The 20,457-nt window shown below is 32.3% G+C and overlaps 1 protein-coding gene and 1 long non-coding RNA gene across 10 annotated transcripts in view; one reads left to right on the forward strand and one right to left on the reverse strand.

Annotated features, from left to right (window-relative positions):
* LOC148279999 (uncharacterized) overlaps nucleotides 1–20,457 on the forward strand; it is a 233,012-nt gene that overhangs the window by 158,438 nt on the left and 54,117 nt on the right. The window lies entirely within an intron of this gene.
* Nucleotides 10,896–20,457, reverse strand: part of Ntan1 (N-terminal amidohydrolase 1) — a 292,280-nt gene continuing 282,718 nt past the window's right edge. For all 9 annotated transcript variants that reach the window (XM_088229063.1, XM_088229061.1, XM_088229054.1 and 6 more), the window contains 4 exons: nucleotides 19,849–20,031; nucleotides 17,108–17,325; nucleotides 14,513–14,674; nucleotides 10,896–13,038 (listed from right to left, as the gene is read on the reverse strand). In XM_088229063.1, coding sequence (XP_088085189.1) covers nucleotides 12,913–13,038; nucleotides 14,513–14,674; nucleotides 17,108–17,325; nucleotides 19,849–20,031 — 689 coding nt within the window. In that variant the 3' untranslated portion in view covers nucleotides 10,896–12,912. The remainder of the gene's footprint in view (nucleotides 13,039–14,512; nucleotides 14,675–17,107; nucleotides 17,326–19,848; nucleotides 20,032–20,457) is intronic.

The raw sequence follows: 20,457 nt of genomic DNA on the forward strand, positions 1-20,457 counted from the left end.
ATAAATAGTAAAAATGTTTACAAGTCGAAAAATGGAATGCAGAAAAGTTGTATAATAATACGTATGACAGTGATAATATACACATATACGTATATGGATAATATTGAAGACAGTAGCAATGTTATATATTTATTCCCGAAGCCATCTCATACAGTAGTCTCTACACCTCGATACAACTACGCTACGAACAGCTACATACAGCTACAAAACCTATTGTATTAGTTGTTAACATGAGTTGCGTCCGTTTTTTCCCGATTTTAAAAATGAGCATCAAAATTTAACTAAATGGTAAAGGTTATACGTCATTCGAAAGAAAATTTTCTGCTCTACAAGACATTGTGTTTGCTTTTAGATTACCTTTATTATTTTATTTGATTATACCAGCCTTCAAAACGGAATGTCAAGTAGACGAAAACGGGTATTATGGGCACTTCCTTATGTTCGCGTTCAATAAAGGAGAAAACAAATTAGGAGAATACATTATTGACTAATTTGTTGTAATTTGTCCTCTATATGATAAATACGTTTATTTATCATACGCCGAAGTTATATTATATGCGTAACATCTTGTTCACAAAGATGCATCGCTCGTAGCAAGGAGCTCCCCAAAATCCTCACGAATTAATATTTCCTCGGTCTAGAATAATTTATTAAACGCATAATTTATGTTCGCGCAGTGATAATAATTATTGTAGTCTTGGGAAATAACACGAACCATGAAATTTCAGTAAATTTATTACAAGATTCACGAAATTATCTTGCCAATCTATCTGGGCCTAGGTATTTGCGGACGCTATTTTAAAATGTGCGTTTGTTTTTATTCCGTCGACTAAAAACAAACCGTTTCCTTCGTAATTATCAAGTAACCGGGAGGAATATTTAAACCGATCCTAAAGGATGTCCATAAATTTAATGACCTTGGTTCTTGGCTTAGGGTTTATACAAGTATCATGAACGTGCGGTGGCTTTTATCCACGGGTATGCATTGTTTAACCACTTCCATTGTAGGTGATTTGTCGTTACCTTAATCTTAAATAACACATTATTAACATTCATCATTATAATCGTATACCAATCTGCACCTAATGGTGCATAGGCCACTGTATTAGTACACTTAATGCAGTGTAAATCAATCTTTCGTTAGACGAAGTTAAGGTGATCCTGAAACTTGAAATATTGCCGTATAGACTCACCTATTTAGTTAATATTTCATAACAACCTTCCCAGGAATCGAACTAGGGACATCTAGCATGGTAAACAAACACGCCAACACTACAAGGTGGACTTATCTCTATTTGATACCTTTATTTATGGATTTTTTTATCGAGTCGAAAATACTGGTCCAAGATTCTGGCTACACTTAAGAGAAATAACTGTGTACATAATCTCCCAGACATCAATAAAATTAGTAACGTAAATCTAAGTATTGTTATTTCAGTATTCATAAGTATTTTTTTCCACCATTTAATAACGGTTTTTTAATGTATAATAGATATTTGAGATAATTAATAAGATAATAAACACATTTTTTTTAAAATAAACATTTAACACAACATTTAAGTTTGTAAGTGAAAATTCTTGATGGAAGTTCATTGTAATTTATTATAGAAATAAAAGACGAGTGATACTTTAATCCACAAATTTGGAATATCCAGTGACCGGTTTCATCGCTTTCGCGACATCTTCGAGACCTGTATCTTTATTAAGGAGTTCAGTTTATTTATACAAAACAGAGGTAAAGATACAGAATTCAATTTTTTTACTCATATAATTTTGAGTTCTCTATCCTTGCCTTTGTTTTTTACAAATACATTGAACTTCTTAGTAAAAATACCAGTCTCGAAGATGTCGCGAAAGAGATGAAACCGGTCACTGGATATTCCAAATTTGTGGATTAAAGTATCACTCGTCTATTATTTCTATAATAAATGACATGTTCTAACCTAACCTAACCTAACCTAACCTAACTAATACATGTAAACACAGTAAACACACACAAAAGTAAGTAAACACAAATAAATAAAGGTTTTAAAAAAATAATCAACACAGAATTATAAAAATTATAGAATGGGTTATTTTTGCAAATTTGACATTAGTAAAAAAAATAACTGAGCGCGTTGGGATTTACTACGTAAAGAAAAAATCGAATCATCTATGTTGAACAAAAGATCAACGAAAATATTTTAACGTAGTTATGCAGAAAGCAGCCTGTCCACAATTTTGAAAAATAGAGATATTAATGTTATCGGATGCAGTAAGGTCAATTCTATGTTCTGCTAAAAACAGCCAGACCGCTTTCATACAAAAAACTCTAATAATCACCTTCTGAAAATGGTGTCGATCACAAAAACAACATTTCTCAATTTGCAGTGAACACCCACAGCACTAGTAAAATCCTATAGTACTTTGAAAATCATTCAAACTTGTCAAATACATAATTAGATTCTTGTTTTTAATATGTAAAAAAACTAACGTATTCATTGTTAATCATTTGTTGAAGTCAAAAACATTCCAACCATTGTATTGATTGTTTGATTATTCTATCATTTCATAAAAGTGCTGTTATCTCGGTTTCACTTTTCTATGACTGGCTGCTTTCTGCATAACTACGTTCATTTGTTTTGTTTACTCATACCAGTTTAATTACACATTTAAAAATTGGCTTCTAAAGGAACAAAAATCACCTAGTGAGGGTGAGGGTATGCATCTATGCATGTGTGTCTTAATCCCTCGTAGGGTGCGTGCGTCTGTGTGTACGCACTCCTTAAACATTTAAAGCAATGTGAGGTTCGCTTCCAGCGTTCGCTTCCAGCGTTCGCTGATTGGCTGACCAAAATACGAACGTGAAACTAACTTGTGCTAAAGAACAAATAGCGCGATATTTAAAATTGTTTGACGAGTTGGTTTGATGGTTTAATCCGTTCGATTTTCAAATGTTTTAGGCAGGCAATGCCTACATTGTTTCCGTAGACGGATCGTCACCGGTACTGTTATTATGGAGGACTTATATAGCGCCATTTTCTTAATATAATACCTCAAGGGCGCTTTACAAAGCGATTATATAAAGAAATAAATTTAATTTTAGCTTTTTTAGTTTAATAAAAACAATGTACTTTGTCACCACATGCTAAGGATTTATTCAAATGATTTAGAGAACAAGTGGGTTTTAAGTTTCTTCGGAAACATCACTTCACTCTCACAGTTTCGCACCTCTGCTTCCCAAGCATTCCATGCCGTAGGGCCTGCGACCGCAAATGCGCGTTCGCCGAATTTAGTGCCCTGTTTGGGCAGAGGTATAATAACTTTTCCTTTCGAAGTAGATGTAGCTGATCTAAGCGTAAGACGTCGGTCAGCTAGTTCATCTGAAATGCAGAGTTCCCTTAGATATTCTGGAGCAGATTTGTGCAGTGACTTATACATAAGCCAACAGAGTTTGTATTCCACCCTCTGCCGAAAACGTAGCCAGTGTAATTCCCGAAGTAGTGTAGTGATATGACTGAACTTATTCGAGAGAACGAACTTAAACGAGATTCCGAAAATAAGTCTCGCTGCGGCATTCAGTACAGACTGTAGGCGAGTCATTTTATTCATTGGTAGACCTGCGTAAATACCATTACAATAATCGACTTTTGACACTAGAAATGCATTTATTAATTGACGGGCGGCATTTGTTCTTGGACAACGAACAATGGCAGCTGCGAGCTTAAAATCAAAAGTAGTGCTGGGATGGCAAAAAGCGCGATTGAAAGCTTAGAAAAATATCATCATGAACGTAGAAAAACAATATATGTGATTTTCTTCAACTTTGCATGAGACTCATGAGGGCGGTTTATTTTTTTTTGACACTGTCACATAATGAGTACAAAAAAATATCATTTGATACATGGGTTAGTTATATTTTTTTTTTCTCACACCTGGAATATAGAGCCTTTTATATAACCTTTTCAAGATCAAATATATAAGTACGTCAATGTCGCATTTTCGCACATCCGTTGTTGTTCATATCAAGACGATATGGAAGTACAGTGGCATATCGAAAGCGACAAATACGAGTATGAGACTGTAACAAAGAACAGTCTCTCCTTTTTTTTAATAAATGATTTTTATTAGTAAATATCTTGAGTGTTTAAAAAATCACTGCTCCATGGAGAAAAGACAGGAATAGCTTTGTATGAAGAAAAGTCAGATCGTGTCTCCTCTTAAAAAACTTTTCATATTGACATTGACAGTCAGCTAGCGTCGCTTAACTGTTTCTTAATAACAGTTTAGAGCAGCGTGGGCTAAAAATCTAGTACAAGCTACTGCTGGAACAGTTTCACAAAATTTAATTAATCTGTTTCCTATCCAATCGTGTTATGTGCGCTTTGATTTTGTGATTTATAAATTACTCCGTCTGTGAAGTCTCAAGTTCTCTAGTGAGTTGTCCTGGTTGGTGGGTTGGCTTACCGGTAACCGGAAATGTATCGAGTCATTGGTTGATTTAGAAGAACTAGTGACGTCGTTCAAAGCAGTTCATTTTATTAATCTTTTCATACATTTTCGAGAAACTTCTCTGTGCAATTCAATGCTCTGATTTTACTGCACGTAAGAACACATGTTTGTATTCAATTTCCCGTTGGACTGAACTTTCTCATTATTAAAGGCAAGGCAATATTTGTTTTCCTACCTAAAATGTAGCGACCATCTCAGTGACGTACCTATTAATTATATTTCAGCGGTTTTCCCTGTCTTTGTTGTCTAGTCTCTTGATTTGCTAAACAATCGTTGAGTTGAAAGATTTTTGGGATATCATTCTCTTGCCCTACAAGTGAAATGAAAATATCCACCCGCTGCTAACACACTTACTACCAACTTAATACTTTGTGTTTTCCCCGGTTCATTTCCTCTTGATTTATTACTATACTTCATTCTTGCCACACCCGGTATCAACTTATCAACCCGTAGCTTCTTTCTTCCATCCCTTGGCCCATTTCACACGATGATAAAAATTCACACGACACGATAAAATAACAAAGAGTGGATTTTTTAAAATTTATTTATTTTATTGCCGGCAAATGCACCAGCTATAACACCGCGAGACCGACTAATCTTCGTTTTTTCAATCGGAAACAGCAATAAATGTATATATATATATTTTTTTTTTTTTTTTATTTCATTGATAAACCCTAACGGGTTACATACATTAAACAAAATATATTTACTTTTGAGATTCACATTCTACTGTTAATGATAATATTTTTAACGTCTTTTTTTTCTTCATAGAGCCTTTATTCAATAAAACATACACATGATTACAAAATTAATACATTATAAAGAAAACAAAGTATTAAAATATATTTTGTCCCGATAAACTATTCAAAAATAGTTTGTTATCACCCGCTCAGACATTGGTTTTAATTTATAACCAAATAAAAGAGTACAGACATAATACTTATACGTTAAAAATAATGAACATATATTATTTTGTGTTTGATGCTTTGAAAAATATTATTAAGAAGAAAAAAACTCAACACAACCAGATGAAAATGGTTTAAAAAAATATTGTTTTGAAAAGTAAGAAAATAGAGTAAAATAATACAATTAAAATTAAAGAATAGCCATTTACTTGGATATATTTTAAACATAGGGAAAAAAAAACACGTGTATAAATAGTGTGTGCTCATAAATGTAATCAAAACAAGATACAAAATAAAACAATGTAAATCGGAAATTTCAATTCATATCTACAGACAAAATAAAAATAATAAGAACATTTGTAAAGGTTGTCTGAGTTTTTTGCTTAGTTTTGTTTAGTAGTTTATTGTTTAATTTCAGTCCATGGTTTATTAGTATTGACTATCCTTGTTTCGTTTTAGAAGGTTGAATATGATATTTTTCTGATATTCTCGTATTGTGTCCATGCTTAGTACAATTTTTTTCAAATTTTAGTTCTTTGTCTACAATTACACCAGTGGCTAATTTATGAATAAATTTTAAGGATGTTAGTTTAAAGAGATCAGTTACATTTAATTGCTCAGTTTGTTTAAAAAGTTCTTTAGTTGCAGTTAGATAGGGTAGGTCATAAACTAACTTTAATATTTTATTTTGCTGTCTTTGTAGTCTGTTTATGTCATTTTTATTTCCTTTACCCCATCGTAGTTACATATAACATGTTTTAGTTTTTACATAGGCTTCGTACATAAGAATTTTTTCCGTTTTTAGAACAATGTTTTTAATTTTCAAAAAAAGACTCGAGAATGACGCCATTTTGCTAATTAAATTGTTGATATGATTATCCATATCAATTGTCTGTCTATTGTTAGTCCTAAGTATTTAACTTGTTCAATTTCAGTTAGTCGTTCATTATTTATGACATTTTTTTCTAGATTCAAAATGGATAATATTGCTTTTTTATTCATTAAGTGTAAGTAAGTTTGTGTTCGTCCACTTAGTCAACATAGTTAGGTCTTTGTTTATGTCATTCTTTGTTAATACGTCTGTTTGATTTTTATAGAATAGTCCAATGTCGTTGGCATACCTACATAATAATAAATTCGGCATACGTAATAGTTTATTTACTAACTTATTCAGTTCCATTGAAGCTATAAAAAAGTGTTTTCTTTATTTTACAATTAATGACGAAGTTCAGCGCTACGGGAAACGGGATACAAAAAACTTTTCTTAGGCGCAGTAAAAATTATACCATTTAGTTTTACGGCGAAGTTTGTCAAAAATGCATGAAAAAATAAACTGCTTTGAACTACTTCACAAGGTCTCGCGAATCAGTCAATGATAGAGTGTTGAGATAGATTTCCAGTATACGGGAACTCACCCACCTGCAGAACTCACCGAAGAAAACTTGTGACGTCACGTGTGACGCGTTCGGAGTAATTTCAAAATGACAATACTTTATAAAATCACAGCGCTGATAATACGACACACGAAAATATAATTTAAGTTAAAGGCGCCTCCGTGGTGTACTGGTTAAGACGCTTAAATCACACTCGGAAGGTTCCGGGTTCGATTCTCGGTGAGAACACCTGTGCCTGGGTGTACTGTGTCGTAATACAGCACTGTAATTGGGCCTTCTGGCCTGTTGTGGCTTACTAACTGACTTATTAACAAAAAATAAAACACCAAACTTCGACATTGGTGGAAGTTAGGTGGGTATAGGGTAAAGGCATATTTCTCACGTATTATCTAATGCACACGGCATCGGCACGGTAAAATAATAGTGTACAAAAATCTATTGTATTATTTTGTAAGTGAAAAAAAAATATTTATCGGTTACTCTCAGGTAAAAATCCTGAAAAGGGAAATAGTCCGACTCGTGGATCACTGGTTAGCACGTTTGTATACCATAATTATTGAGATCCCGGGTTTGATTCCTGGGCCTCAATTGCAATGGGAAAACATTTATCTTCAATTTTATGTACAAAGTAAAATTATTTTTTTTCTACGAAAAGCAGAATATGTATTCATTTTTTCTTCTCAACATGTTCCATAATAGGTTACCGATGAAAATACTTAAAATGTTCGTGCAAATATTTTCATTTTCGTACACAAATATCGGTTTTTCTTTGTAGCGGGTCAAAGATAGATCTGTTAACTTCCCATTGTAATCGGGGCCAGGCAAATTGTCTTTTTTTTATTGTGTTTTTTACACAGAAGTACCACCAGTAGCTCAATCACAAATAACTATCAACGTGGTAATAAGCGAAGTGATAACAACTTCTCACAACGGTTGTTTATCGTATTTGCGATCACACTGAAACATCCGTGAACACCATATATAAAATCTCAAAATATTTACGTTTCACGACGTATAATCCTGCTGCGCAATCACATATTTGAATTTCACCTTTGTAAATATGGAAAATATTCCAAAACTGCTATTTTTATTTATTTATTTATTATTTATCATGCTATTTATTGAATTTAGCCGGCGGCTGGCAAGCCTAATGTCAAGAAAAGCAGTCGCCATAGTAATTATAATTTAATTTTCATGTTTTTGTATTAGATACTCCTTACTATTTTGCAAATGCAATATATTGTATAATTTTTTTTAGTAAACGCCGATTTTTCGCCAATGAACTGTATTTATGTACGAGGAAAACAAAAAACAAAACGACACGAGCGTTGACTTAGAGATTACACACACGTTGACTACGATAGCTTAAGCATGTTCATTATTGTTCATTGTGATCGCTCAAATGCTTAGCATGTTTTTAAGCACGTCGATAGTTATTTGTGATTTAGCTACAATACGAATAAGGGTTTGATCACGTAGTATATATTTACGAGGAAAACAAAAAACAAAACGACACGAGCGTTGACTTAGAGATTACACACACGTTAACTACGATAGCTTAAGCATGTTCATTATTGTTCATTGTGATCGCTCAAATGCTTAGCATGTTTTTAAGCACGTCGATAGTTATTTGTGATTTAGCTCCAATACGAATAAGGGTTTGATCACGTAGTATATATATACTATTATCATAATATTTTGAACCAATTTATTAATGAGCCATTCTTTGGGGCCGTTTTTAAGGTAGGTAAATTGTTTTTTATCTTTAACCACTCTTTTCTTCGGCACAGTTCAGTATAAAAATAATCAAAAACTATTTTTAATAAAATCCACATGTACACTACTGCCCTCTATATAAATATTGCGTTTGCAAACAGTAGAATCTTCTTTGAAAAGGTTTAAACCACAGCTAGGTAAAACATTTTCATACAATGTGTGGCGTCATTACTATTTTTTAAAGGTTTGCACCTTTACTATTTACGTTCAATAATAATACGTTTTATTGAAATCAATTACCAACAGCAATAATATACTTGCCATTGTTCTATATTTATAAAATAAAATATTTTATTATCAAACCAACAAACTACAGTAATAACCAAGTGCTTGCAGATCTTGATTTTTTTATATTGAAATTGAGTAAAAAGACTATTCATTAATTAATTTCCTCACCAATGTCACAATAGACATCGGATTATATGCATTTTATGGTTGCAAATGCATGCAAAAAATGCACATTCAAGTAATCCATTTTTCCGGCTTTAAAGGAAAAGTTTTGGTTTTTTCCTAGTCTCAAAATAATCTAAGTAAAACTCTTTTACTAACAAAAATATAACAGTAATTTAAACACATTTTATTAATTAAAAAAGCTGTAGATGATTAATCCTCCTTTGTGAATTAAATATAAAATACGGCTGGGCTCTTCTTGACTCATTTTCTGACAGCATCAGGAATAAGCTAGATACGGTTTTAAAAAAACCTGGTCTTCAAGCAATAAAGAAGATTAATGCTTTAATTAACAGCAGAAGTCAAAACTTTCCTAAGATGCTTACTGCGGATATGACACCAAATTTTAGATTCTGTCTTGTGACATCAATGTATGAAGAAAGATCATATCTAAGAAAAACATATTGTTACATATTTCTTTAAAAACTATAATAATTCATTTGTTATATTCATATACTTATTTAAATTTTAAAACTATTTCTGTTTTTTAATGATTTAAAATGTTCGAGAACAATGTTTTCTCAAAGGATCCGCTTATATGAACTCATATCATAACTTTTTTCTTTTTATAAATATTTCACACATAGAATTAAGAATAGTCCAGAAGGAGCGTAGAATCATATTTGAATACATTGGACTGTGTCTAATATTCCCCCACTATGCCCCACTCTCGCCGCACGCACTCGTGATGTCACCGCGTCATTACGCACGATGGGAAAAAAAATAATCATGACACAAATGTAACATAAAAAAAATCAGTCTGAAACATTGATTGACACAACAGAGTAGATAAGTAAAGGGTCATTAAAAAGAGTAATTGAATTAATGAACTTTGAAATTAAGAAAAGAAAAATATATTTTAAATAAAACGGATATTGTTATATCATGTTAAATAATATTTGATGTTTTGAATATAATGTCAGTCAAATGTCCACCACAGAGTTGTTTAATCCGAGGTCCAATTTTCATTAGTTCTCTCATTAGATGAGCAAAAAAGGGTAAAAAAAATTACTACCCTGGAAACACTAACGAAATTTCCATTTTGTTTCTTGGACAATCTGACAGATGGAAAAAAAAATCAATTTTTAAGTATTACATTTGCTACATACCATCCTGTTTCTTTAAGATCCTAGCAATATTTCTACACTTTAAAAGGAAACAACACGGCATCTTTGAATTCAAATCTGGAGTTGCGTACTTAGCGACATCTGCAAAGAAACTAATGGGTCAAAATGTAAACCTACTCATTTATGAGTGGTTTAGTCACCTTCTGTTTGATGTGCGTATGAGGTTTCTGGACTATTCTTCATTCTATGATTTCACATCAAATTAGATATTGTTGGTTTGAAGTATATTAGGCAAACATACTAGGACACTTTTGTTTCTGACTTTTTTATAGGGATACAATATCTCCTACTATCATACAATTACTTTCATTTCAAATACGCTACATAGCAGTCTTTTCCCCACCAATGTCTTTTGGACTGACGGAAATATCCGTCATTTCCTAAATGAAAGACACAATTTTGACATCCATAGCTGGCATTTAATGTAAACAATGAAAAAATGCATATACCTCTGTGGTAGTTAATTCTTATAACATAGATGTTTTGTTTGAGGATGGCAGCAGAGGAACAATGGTCAACGGTGGCATCCTAAGCTTTAAGGACTAGGAGGGCTGATCCCAAGTAAATGGGACATACAGCCAAGAGGAAGAAAAGGTGGATATTTTCTTCATATTTTGCCATTTTATTGTGCATATTTGCATGCATATTTCAGCATTTTGATAGTGTAAATAAAAATATATAATTTTGACGCCTAGTCATTAATATCGGGTTGTTTGAATAAGGATTTTAAAATACATAGAAAACTAAAGGAATGAAAAATAAATATTTATTTTAAAAAGCAAAAATCGAAGTACATTTTAAATAAAATATACTAAACATTGAATACAAACATAACAATTTTGAAACAGTTAGGCAAGCGTTGAAATAAAAATACACTTTTAAATGGAATATCTGTTTTAACACAAACGCACATTACTTGTCTACAATATTCATAATATATTTTTATTTACAACATTTTACACAGATAGGATAAGTAAAGATAAGCTTATTGGGCCATTTAGTGATAAACATTATAAGGAACATATTTCAAGTTCTCGAATTATAGTTAACCCTTTCAAATCTGAATTAATTCCTGTGAATATAAGAAAGTATTTTGCATTCAGTGTGTACTTAACAATTCTTTGAAATTTTTCATTGTACATTTGAAATTTATTAGACATTAATTTTTAATAAATACTGGCGTGGGAACGCTCATAATAAATCAACAAATTTCATGAAACTTGTGTTATTATCTTACAGTATATGTTTATTCAAATCAAATAAATTTTATTTTAGTGAAAAGTAGATTTACCAAGGTAGTCAGCGAAATAAGTCGGTTACATACTTGATTATTGAGAATACATAATTTAAACAAATATTTAAAAACATAACTTATTATCTCACTTTTATGCAAGAAATGTAAATAATGATAAATATGAATAAGTTTTAACCATTTTCATTTTAATTCCTTAAACGTGTAATCAAATAGACATGTTACAAGCACAAACATAGTCAATATCATTTCAATAAGTGAGTAATTGTCTTTATTTTAAAATGATGAAGACGACACGGAGAAAAATGCCTTGTTAACAGTACCTCTATTTAATTTTATTTGTAAATATAATCAAATTAATTAAATAAGCTTACAATTAGTTATATTTTTGGGAAAATTTTTGAGTGGAATGAAATATTTGCTAAAATAATAAATCCGTCTATTTGTACATCGTTGCCTCAAACATGAAAGAAAAATAATTTTCCAAAGGCAACTGACGAAATGTAAAAGATAAAATTACTGCTGTCGATTAAAAAATAATAAGAGAAAAAAGATAAATTGTTACACGAGTACATATCTAAAAACATATAAATAGGTTATTTTGATATAAAGTTTTGATTTACACATTTGAAATAAAAGAAAACAAGAGTGTTTCATGTCAGTTTTATAAATTGAGTATCATTTGCATTGGATAAACAATAATTAAATCTACGCGAACCAGATGAATTGAAACTATTGTAATATTACATTATGCATCTAAAAACATATAAATAGGTTATTTTGATAAAAAGTTTTGATATACACATTTGAAATAAAAAAAAACAAGTGTTTCATTTCATGTCAGTTTTATAAATTGAGTATCATTTGCATTGGATAAACAATAATTCAATCTACGCAAACCAGATGAATTGAAACTGTTGATAAACTATTGTTATATAACATTATACATTTATAAAAACGTCATTAAAAACTATCTTGTTACCCAATAAAATATGTTTTTAACTGCGCCATAGATTGTATAAACATACAATGAAATGGGACAAGCTTTTGTGGCATGATTAACATGATTGTATAAAGTAATTACACCATAACATAAAACATTGAATCATTTTTCTATAGGACTAGGCTCCGAACGACTTTCAAGAAATAATAACTGCTACAAATATATTTATTGGCTTTATAATAAGTAAGGAAGAAGGAAGTAAGTAACTGAAATTGTTCCAACGCTCGTAAATGTCACTCGTTTCCCTGACTCGAAGGACCAACTGTAAGATACACATACATTTTTTTTCTGTTGACATTTTTTCACGATAACTACTCAAATATATATATATAAATTCAACAGGAATTTTACTATGTATTATAATACAGAAATTTCAGCCATTTTAGTCGAGGCTGGTGGTTAAAGCCATACAAAAATGAAACCATAACTGGGGAACTGACCATCTTTTCAACTGTAGATTTAAAACAGTAACAATGACTTTAAGTAGGGAAAGTTTGGGTAAGGTAAAATCAAACTAATATCTAACAGGTTGCCAGCAACCGGTGTGCTCATCCCTGCGGTAATAGTGTGGCCTGTTGTCTCGGAAGACAGTTACTGCTGGGAATTGGTTGTCTTGGATGTACTTCAGTGTCGCCCTCATCTGCAAAATGAAATTGATTTAATTATTAATTCTTTTATATACTCACAATATTAACTAAGCATTTTCAGAACCGAAATTAAGCAAGGCTGTCATTTCGTAAGAAGATAAAGACACAGAACTCGTTGATGCACCGAGCTGTACAGTTATATTATTAGGAAATACCATTAGAAATAAGAGAACAAAAAAAAACATTTCATTTAATCGTAAGCTATAAAAATAAGTATGTTTAAATAAAAAGTATTTAAGTTGGCTTTAAAGAAGTTTTTTTTAAGTGTATGAGTGTACGAATATTGTTTAGAAATTTTAATAATTAGTACCTATATATTTTAATAATAATTAGTTATAAGTTAATATTAGGACATTCATATATTACGTATGCACTATTTTAAGACTAAATATTTTTATATTTTAAAAAGAACCAATAAATTCATCAGCATCTGCACCTGATCGCTTTATCAAATACAATGTATCTTAATCATCTGCGATAAATAACATAACATGCTTTAATAAGATATTTGTAGTGTAAAACCAATAATTTCTCCAGAACTTTCAGTGCTGTAAAACAGTGTTTATTAATTAAATTTAAAGTTACATGTTATCATTTCGGTAACCAATTAAGTCTAGAAACTATTCCGTGGGATAAAACTTTTTGTTGAAAGGTTTGTTTTACACAAATACATATATATTGAATACAGTAGAACTCCATTTATCCTAATTTCAGTCATCCGGATTGCCAAATATCTGGACCGTTATCAGAAAATAAAAAATAAAAATTTCACGATAAGTTTCTTTGTCAAAGCGATTTATTTTACTGGAGATGTTTAAGTAAGCTTTTCAATTCGCTGTTTTATTTCAAAAGCAATAAAAAAGTGAGAAGTAAAAAAATTATTATTATGGAGGTATTTTTTCAGTTTGATTTTTTTATTTTAAAATCTTCCGAGTGAATGATAGTTGTAGGGATATTTGAATAATCTTGGAATAAGGAAATTTAAAATTCATTCTCTTAAGTACATTAAAGTCATTTGTAATTAGGAGAACGACCAGAAAAACCTTAGTTTTTAATCTAGTATTTTGGGTGTATAAAGCACTTTTTGTATATAATCCACATTTAAAAAGTGATCTACAATAAATTTTAAGTTAAAAAGTTGTTTTACCGGCAGGATACCACAAAATTAAAAACATATTTTAACCTTGCGAGGAATCGAACCCAGGACCTTGCGTGAAAAGCAAACGCGCCAACCACTATCAATCAACCTTGTTTCCATCTTATCTCCATCTGAGAGTTAATATCGAGTAAAAAGCACTTAAATTAATGAATAGAAGCTAATAACGTATGTGAGGATAGATACATGTGGCCTTCCATTTTCTCTGCCTGCACCTACGGAGAAATGGCATGACGGTAGCAGAGGTAGGGGACAAATAATCGATTTCGAACTTACACCTGACGGTATTTTATTAGACTTATTTTTCTTACCATTGCTACAAAATGGGGTGGCTCTACTTGCGGAGATGTGGACAGATGTTGTAGAATAAATTCATCCGACTGCTCTAACCAGAGATCCACTCCCCTCAGAGGATCGTAGTTGAATGGGCCGATGCGCAATAAGCCGTGTGATGAATCATATATATCTAGGACCTAAAAAAATCAATGAAAATAGTGTTTAATAACTAATATGGGGACCATTATGTTAGATTTTAAGGCACCCTCTCTTACATGGCTTTTTAAGACAATTTATGCATTTTTACAATAAACCCAATCATTTCAATTTTGGGGACTATTTTTTTAGAAGTTGTAAATAAATAATTATTGGTTTGTATATGTGTAACTTGGAATCAAAGGCAAAATCCTTGTAAAAGAGGCTAGCATTTTAAAAATTATTGCACAATCGAGCCATTACGCTTAGGGTAGGGTGCTCTAAGAGTGCGCGGTTCACAAGAGTATGCATCGATCATTCTAGAAAAACTAAAAGCCCTAGCAGAGTTAGTTAAATAGTCTATTGAGATTTTTTTTTCAAAACCACTGAAATTCCTCATTGTAGATTAATGATGACATACTAAATATTCTTTAAAAACATTTAAATGTTGTTTTTATAACTAGATATAGACACAAAACCAAAAAGATCACACTTTTAGAGCATCTACCCTACACCAGCCTACCTTAAACTTGCTAATTATTATTGACTAATTTATAATTTTTCTTTATTAAACATGCCTCAATATCAAAAATGCGGGGATAAGTTGATTATTTGTGCAACTTGGAGTACTTTAAGATAGATCCTTCAGCATTTTGTAGATCTCTTTGTCATAAATGCAGTGTGGGATGTAAGATTTACTTGGCCTAGCTCTTAATCTTGTGAAGAACATGTTCTTTGATTAATTTTTCTTGTTTTGTCTTTGCTAAATGTATTTGATATGTCTGTTTTTTTATTGTGCAGTTTCTATTTGTTAATATTTTTACATATGTAATTGTTTAGATTGGAACTAAGACCAAAATTAAAATAAAAATAGAATTAACACAAACATTTTAATTTGGCGGGCATTTTAAGTTAGTTGTATTAAAAAATGCTAATCAATTTGCAGTAGGTCGGAGAGCAAGTCCTATTCACAACACTATTATTTGTGCTCTTAATCATTTTTTATGAGTATGAAATGTTTGTAACGGTGTTAGACATTTCGGTTCCCGAAATGTACCAAACAAATTAGAATATTTTAGTGAAATACAAATCTTGCTTAGATGACTTCAAACTCGGAATGCAACCAGAGATAATGTAGAACTATAACTAGTAATGCAACAATAGGAGCTTCTGTCGATATGATACTGATATTTATAGAATGGTATCGGCGATATCTATACCGTTGAAACTGTACAAGACATTAAAAAATTTGTTTAACTAAATTTAGGTTTTTTTTTCAGAAAGCGCAGTGCTCAGTGAAGAACAGTGGTAAATTACAGTACAGAACAATAAGACTCTTAAAAAATCCAATTTAATTTTTGTGTTCTCAACTGGAATCTGACCCGAATCTTTCGGTCTAGCGTCTTAACCACTACGCCACAGAGGTTGCCATGAAAAATTAAATATTTTAGTAAATAATTAGAACTAAAATGTTTCTCTTTTTTAAAAAAACTTGCTAAAAATATGTATAAGTACTATAGGTTTTTTTAAACGTCTACTTACAATCCCCATCCATAATAATATCGCGGTCTACAAAAATAAGTTTTTTTCTCTTATGCAAGAGCGCGTTTATTTTTTATGTATCATTATTTTACATTATCTGTCAGACGACCAAGGGAAATATTAAATAAGTAAAACACTTTTTAAAATTAATATATATTTCAAACCCTAATTGAATCAAACTGAGACCTCATTCATAATAGCATACGGGCGCACCATTACACCACGAAGCAGATATAAATTAAAAAGATATAAATAGTTTCACTTCCTTAAAATAAAGCCAATATGTATGAAACCGGCAACTAGTGTACGAAACTAAATAATATCCCGTGCAACAAGCAGTTTCCGAATTCACTTACATTTTTGAGAATTATAATGTCAGCAACAATTTTGGATTAAGAAAAACGATATCTTGTTAACGATAACGAATTATCTTGTTCAGCAGTCTAATACCCGTATTCAGAGACAGTCTAATCTCATATGCAGAGAATAACCCGAAGGTGAAGACAATAGATTGTACTTTCCTCACCTTAAGTATTGTCTCTGAATACGGGTATAAGGGTTAATAAGCAAAAATGCTAAACAGAAATAAAATCAAAACTCCAACTTTAAAATTTAAGAGGAAAAGCACTTTGAAAATTCAAAACGTATCATATAATGTCAATATATTGGTATCGCACATATCCATATATTAGTAATAAGAGTTTTTAAATGTTATAGAATTTAAGAGAAACGATTTTGTATATATATTCAAACTAAACTATAAGCACCTGCTGACGAACTGCATTTTATGCAGTTCAGTAGGATTTCATAATTTGTATTTCTATTTTTGTATGTTATTGATAAATAAATAAAATTTTAAAAGGTGAACATCTTTTTGACTTATGGATCCGTACCTGATTGACTTGAGAGCCCCCGGCCAAGTAACGGGCGTAACGCAGGGCTGTGTCAGGGCCTTTTTCCGGGAAGGTGGCGGGGAACAGGTGCCCCGTTCGCATGTTAACCCCCACCCCATACAGGGCTGGCCAGTGGACGCCCCCCCTCGCTACAGTATTCAGCTCCCCGACACATGCCAGGGTTAGATCTACTTCCACTGGCTGACGATGGAAAGCATCTGGAAGAAATCACAACACAAATGATTTAGTAAAATTTACAGACATTGAGCAGATACGAGGAGTGGGACGACTTGTAAGCCTCTGTCCATATATCCTATATCCTCCTCTCCTCATTAACCTGTATAGAGTTTGTATTCTTTACGAATAATTTAGTACATTTTTTTCTATCCGCAGTTAACATATCTTTGCTTGGCTAACACGGCGTAAGTCATATTTTTTCTATCAACAGGACGACGAAAGAACTGCTTATTGATCACCTCAGTATTCTTTGATTACCCGCCACATTAAGACCTCGTGTCGTACATCGCGCGTTTATTTCGTTTAACATGTGTGTCGCATTATATAAATTTGGTTCCCACCAACCACCAGTGTTAAGCTCAAGATCAGGGCCTGCCCTCGTATTGGTGCGCCGCCACAAGTCGGGTTTAACATCGGGTTGTGGTCCTGTGGCTAGTGTCTCTGACTCACTTACCAAAGTTCCGTGGTTCGAATCCCACTTTACCCCAACTTGATTCCATTTTCTAATAGTGAGTTATTTACAACTCGTTGAAAATGGCCCTTAAAATGAAATATTTGGGTAAATCATAAGAACGCAAATATTTCTTTTTAAAAAAAAAAAAAAAAAGAAAGTGTCAAGTCGGATCCGACAAGTCCATCAAGAACGAAAACCAGGTTAGTGGCATTCCTTCCTAATCCATCTCATTTGTTGGGCTGTGACCGATTGTCACTGCATACCGCATATCGAGGATACTCACGTATTTGAATTAAATTTGGTTACAATAATATCATAGAAGCCTTAGGACTTCGTCCTCGCTATTTTACGAGCCGGATCCGCGTAGGAATTCATTTTCCCATCACAGGGAAAAAAGGAAAAAACAAATAAGGAGAATACATTATTGACTAATTTGTTGCAATTTGTCCTCTTGTTCTCTTGATTTGAAAAAAGCGGATAAAAATTCAGTTTTACCGGATAAAGCGGATAAAATTTACCCAAACTTAAGTTAAACATTTTATAAATGGCGGTTTTAGAGTAAGGCGTTCTCATTTAATACAGACCTCGATAATTTTCCGTAATTATTTTAAAACAAATCGGTCAATAGTGCCATGAAATTCTTTTTTGTTTTCTCCTTTATTCCCTCGATCGAACGCGAACAGAATGAGATGTTGAAAATCCTCACTTTCGTCGACTCGATTTTCCATTTTAAAGGCATTTAATCAAATAAAATAATATATGTAACGAAAAAGCAAACACACTATCGTGTAGAGAAAAAAAAATCTTTCGAATGACATATAACTTTTACCATTGTGTTTGATTTTGGTGCTTATTTTGAAAGTAGATAAAAAACGGACACAATTTATGCTACCACCCAATACATACACGTAAGAGTTTTTCGATTGATGAAATGATCCACCTGGTGATCCCACGAAAATGCAAATAAATCAACGCTTTCTCACAGTCTGCGTCGTCTTTACTGCGCACTGTTCGCGCAACATTGGATATTGGAGATGAGACGGATTGTACAATAATTGTACATACAAGTTACAAGTTAATATTGCGCCTTGTTACTCCGGCAACAATCAATGGACCCAAGTCTACCGCTTACTCACGAAGGCAATCAAATTACAGCAACTTGTTCGAATCTGACAATTACAATAATTCCGGCTTGAAATTATGTGTGTGTTTGTAATTTACAGAACTGAACCGAAACGAAACTACTTGCAGGTATATTACTTAAATTCAAATCATTAACTTTGTGATCAAACATTTTCCCAATCCATTCCTTTAACTTTCAACCTCTGACCCCCTCCCCTTACTAACCCCCACCCCCATACATTCTGCATCATGTCGCAAAATATTATTAACCTAATTTTAGTGCATGTTCGGACATGGTGGTGTTTGCATCCCTTTTCACTCTGCATGTAAATTATGTATTTTTTCGTAAATACTATGTATACTACGGTAATGGTGAAAGTGTATTAACATATTACAACAGAGATGAAGAATATTTATGAGAAGGTAATATAGAAGTCTAGGCATCTACAGGTATTAGGTATAGGCATCTATCCTGTAGATGCCTAGACTTCTATATTAAACCAGCCATTGACAGGTCATAAGCCCTGTAGATGCCTAGACTTCTATATTACCTTCTCTTAAATGTTCTTCATCTCTGTTGTAATATGTAAATAGAAACAAATTTAGTATCTAAAATAGTTTTGGTAGTGAGAAGAAAACTTTCACAGTTCAATGAAAAATTGAAACACAAAATAATTATTTTTAGAAAAACATTTAAAAACACATATTTGTAGAACTGTAAAAAATACAAAAATTCTCGGATATAATAAAATAGTACCCATCTAAATTATACAATATGTCAGTTACAAAGAAGAAAAAAAAAAAATATGTAAAGTGTGAAAGTTTAGTTTTGCCACACAACAACTGTCATGAAAAAGTCGTAGGCTTAAAAAAAAGTTTAAATATTTAAAAATGACATTGTTTTTCCAGCAAGGTGATGGATACTTACGCATGATGGCGGCGAAGAGGTCTTCCGAGTAGCGGTGCGGGTCCGAGTATCCCCCGACCAGCTGCAGCTCTATACGGCCCCCAGGGTAGGCCATGGCCAGCTCCTGTACCCTGGCCAGCATGGCCGCAGCAGCCTCTTCTGTACCCGACCCGTCTAGGTGAGCTAACGCTACCGCCCCCGAACCTGGAAACGAGAATCAACGCGTAAAATAACCTCACAAGTTATTATTATTAATTAAAATTGTGGTGTTGTTTTTAGTCCCAAAACTTATGTATGGAGGTGAAAAAGGGAATTGGCAGAGGGAGGATGAAAGTCGAGTGAACGCGGTTGAAATCTCTTCGACGAATGTGTGGGAATGTATGACAGGGTTACGAATGATGAAATCAGGCGAGAGTGTAAATCTGAGTCAAGTATAAATTGATAATATTATAAAGCATAAAAAATATTTTTAAATTTGTAATTTTAAATTCCCGCAAAAACGATTATTGCATTGGCCACGCCCCTAATACGTAACGATTCATGTTCATATTCAACTTTGTTCAAAACAATTAATTTTTTTATAGAACATCGTCACGAATCTTGACGTCAGAACTATCAATGCCAAACATG

Source organism: Micrasema longulum, unplaced genomic scaffold, assembly GCF_059751315.1.
Source record: "Micrasema longulum isolate JH-2025_06_02 unplaced genomic scaffold, ASM5975131v1 h1tg000632l, whole genome shotgun sequence".
Taxonomy (NCBI): Eukaryota; Metazoa; Arthropoda; class Insecta; order Trichoptera; family Brachycentridae; genus Micrasema; species Micrasema longulum.